The 2545-nt window shown below is 45.3% G+C and overlaps 1 protein-coding gene across 1 annotated transcript; it reads left to right on the forward strand.

Moving 5' to 3' along the window:
* Window positions 1–946: 946 nt before the first annotated feature.
* On the forward strand, window positions 947–2283 carry LOC119440165 (legumain). The gene has a single exon (XM_037705101.2). It carries the CDS (start codon window positions 947–949, stop codon window positions 2270–2272), a length of 1326 nt encoding a protein of 441 aa, XP_037561029.1. The 3' UTR covers window positions 2273–2283.
* Window positions 2284–2545: the final 262 nt, after the last annotated feature.

The following is a 2545-nucleotide window of genomic DNA, read 5'->3' on the forward strand; positions in this document are numbered from 1 at the left end:
ACTTAGATGGTTTCGCATTGCCACACGTAAGCAGTCCCAAGTGTCTCTGCCGAATTTTTTTGTGAGTATTATTTCATTCTTTCTTGTATGTTATTTTTCGAAGTACAATAGCAAAGAGTATCCCTTGGAGCTTCTTAGCCACAATGCGTAATGCATTTGTGTTCCAGGGAACAAAATGAGGAAAGACACTCTTCTGCTTGCGCGCGTGCAAACGAGCAGGATCAGTCGGTACACAACCACCCATTATTCTGGTAATCTCAAGATATAGAGTAACACGCTTCCAGGATTAGGCAGTACAAACGATGATGATTTGTCACTGCAGAATATCACACTTATAGGGTGGTATATCGGATATGTCACCAGGCCTGCCATGAAGAAGAAGAAAGCAATTGGAATCTTTCTGAAACAGAAAAATTATCTTGCACCCGAGTATAGCATAAAGCTACAAAGAAAACCCATACGTGTTTCTCAGAAGGAAAGCTTTGCAGTACAATAAAATATGTCTTGTTCCGGGAATCGAACCCGGGACCAATGCCTTCGCGGGGAGGTTCTTCCGTATCACGAATCAACCTTTAAGTAGCATGGGGAATCCGAAAGTCTCAATGAAGACTTTTGGTTCCATTGTCTGGAAAAGCCACACTCGGCTTAGGAAATAATAAAAAAAGAAGAAAGAACAGCGATTGCAGTGGCTAAGCGCTGATCACACCAGAAGATTTGATCACTTAATCTCGAAAGTTCTAGTAGTTTCGTTGTTCCTACTGTTTGTCGCACTGCACTAATAGTTCTGTTCACATGCTGTTTTCTTTTTTCACAGGAAATCTCTACGGCAATGTACTGAGTGCAGGGAATAAGGCTTACTTCGGGAAAACGTTGTAGGCAGATTTTAGCAGTGCTAAAAAGCCCTCAGATTGGTTTAAACGACACAAGATAGCATCCAATAGCGAGCATGCTACTTTCAAGTCCTAATTTTCTGCCTCTGCTAAAACTTCTCTTGGCGTTGCTAATAGGCGTAAATAATGCCACCTCGCTGAAACAGAGTGGAGACAACGAGCCAAAGATATGGGCGCTCCTCGTGGCCGGTTCGAACGGTTATTACAACTACCGCCATCAAGCGGATATCTGCCACGCGTACCAAGTGCTGCACAACCATGGAATTCCTGACGAGCGTATTGTTGTCATGATGGAAGATGATATCGCCCACAACAACAAGAACCCGACGCCGGGAATAATCATCAATCACCCGAAAGGCGAAGACGTCTACAAAGGTGTTCCGAAAGATTACACCGGGGACCTCGTGACACCAGATAATTTTCTAGATATTCTTCAAGGCAAGAGAGTGAAAGGCGGAAGCGGTAAAGTTATTGCTAGTGGACATCACGACCATATCTTTATCAACTTCGCGGACCACGGTGCGCCTGGGTTTCTCGCTTTCCCCAGGGGCCTGCTGTATGCAACAAAGTTCAATAAAGTTATCAAGAAAATGCACAGAGACAACAAATTTTCGAAGATGGTCATCTACATCGAAGCCTGCGAGTCTGGATCTATGTTTGAAGGTCAGCTACCTGATAACGTAAATGTCTACGCTACGACAGCAGCTAGCACTAATGAGTCTTCGTATGCCTGCTACTTCGACATAAATCGCCACACATATCTCGGCGACTGTTACAGCGTCAACTGGATGGAGGACGCCGACAAGGCAGACTTGCACAGGGAAACAGTCATTGAACAGTACGAGCTGGTCAAGAGTAGGACTACCATGAGCCACGTCCAGCAGTATGGCGACCAGAGTGTTGGGAAGCTGACATTGAGCAACTTCCTTGGTTATAAGAAGCTCAAGTCAGTCACTCACGCCATGGTGCCTCAAAATCCAGTCCCTAGCCGTGACGTGCCTGTACTTATTCTTCGCCAGCAGATGGAGATGGCCCGCGACAGCACAACAAAAAATTATCTCGCTAGAAAACTGCAACAATTGATTCGTGACAGAAATTTTGTTATGGAAAAGGTTATCGCTATTACCAGCTTCGTGTCCCCCGGAAACTCTGAAAACGCAGCTTTACTTCTGAGGGACCGGCGTCAGCTGAGGAACACCAGCTGTTACGAACAGGTGGTGCACCATTTCAACGAGTATTGTTTCTCATTCTCGCTCAACACATATGCTCTCACTTACGCTCACGTGTTGGTCAACATGTGTGAGTCTGGGTACGACGCTGCCAGCATCAGCCAAGCGATGGACTGGACGTGCACTCACCCACAGGTAGTTGGCATTGTTTGATATTAAACTGTTATACCAAGGAATGCGAGTTCGTTTCTTTCCATTTAAATGAAAATATGAAGTTGACATCTCAGAGCGATCAGATTAGGAAGTATCTTCTCGTATGCCAGTGCTTCCGAATCTTCTCAGGTGATGTGGACTTAACATGTGAATTGGTAAGAATTAGCAGGCTCATTGAAGGCCGTTGTTTCAAGAGAGTCGGCTGGCAGGAATAAACTTTATTTGTCCAACGGTTATTGTTGTCGCTGGGCGCGGAATTGCGCTGGATGTTTC

Source organism: Dermacentor silvarum, chromosome 2, assembly GCF_013339745.2.
Source record: "Dermacentor silvarum isolate Dsil-2018 chromosome 2, BIME_Dsil_1.4, whole genome shotgun sequence".
NCBI lineage: Eukaryota > Metazoa > Arthropoda > Arachnida > Ixodida > Ixodidae > Dermacentor > Dermacentor silvarum.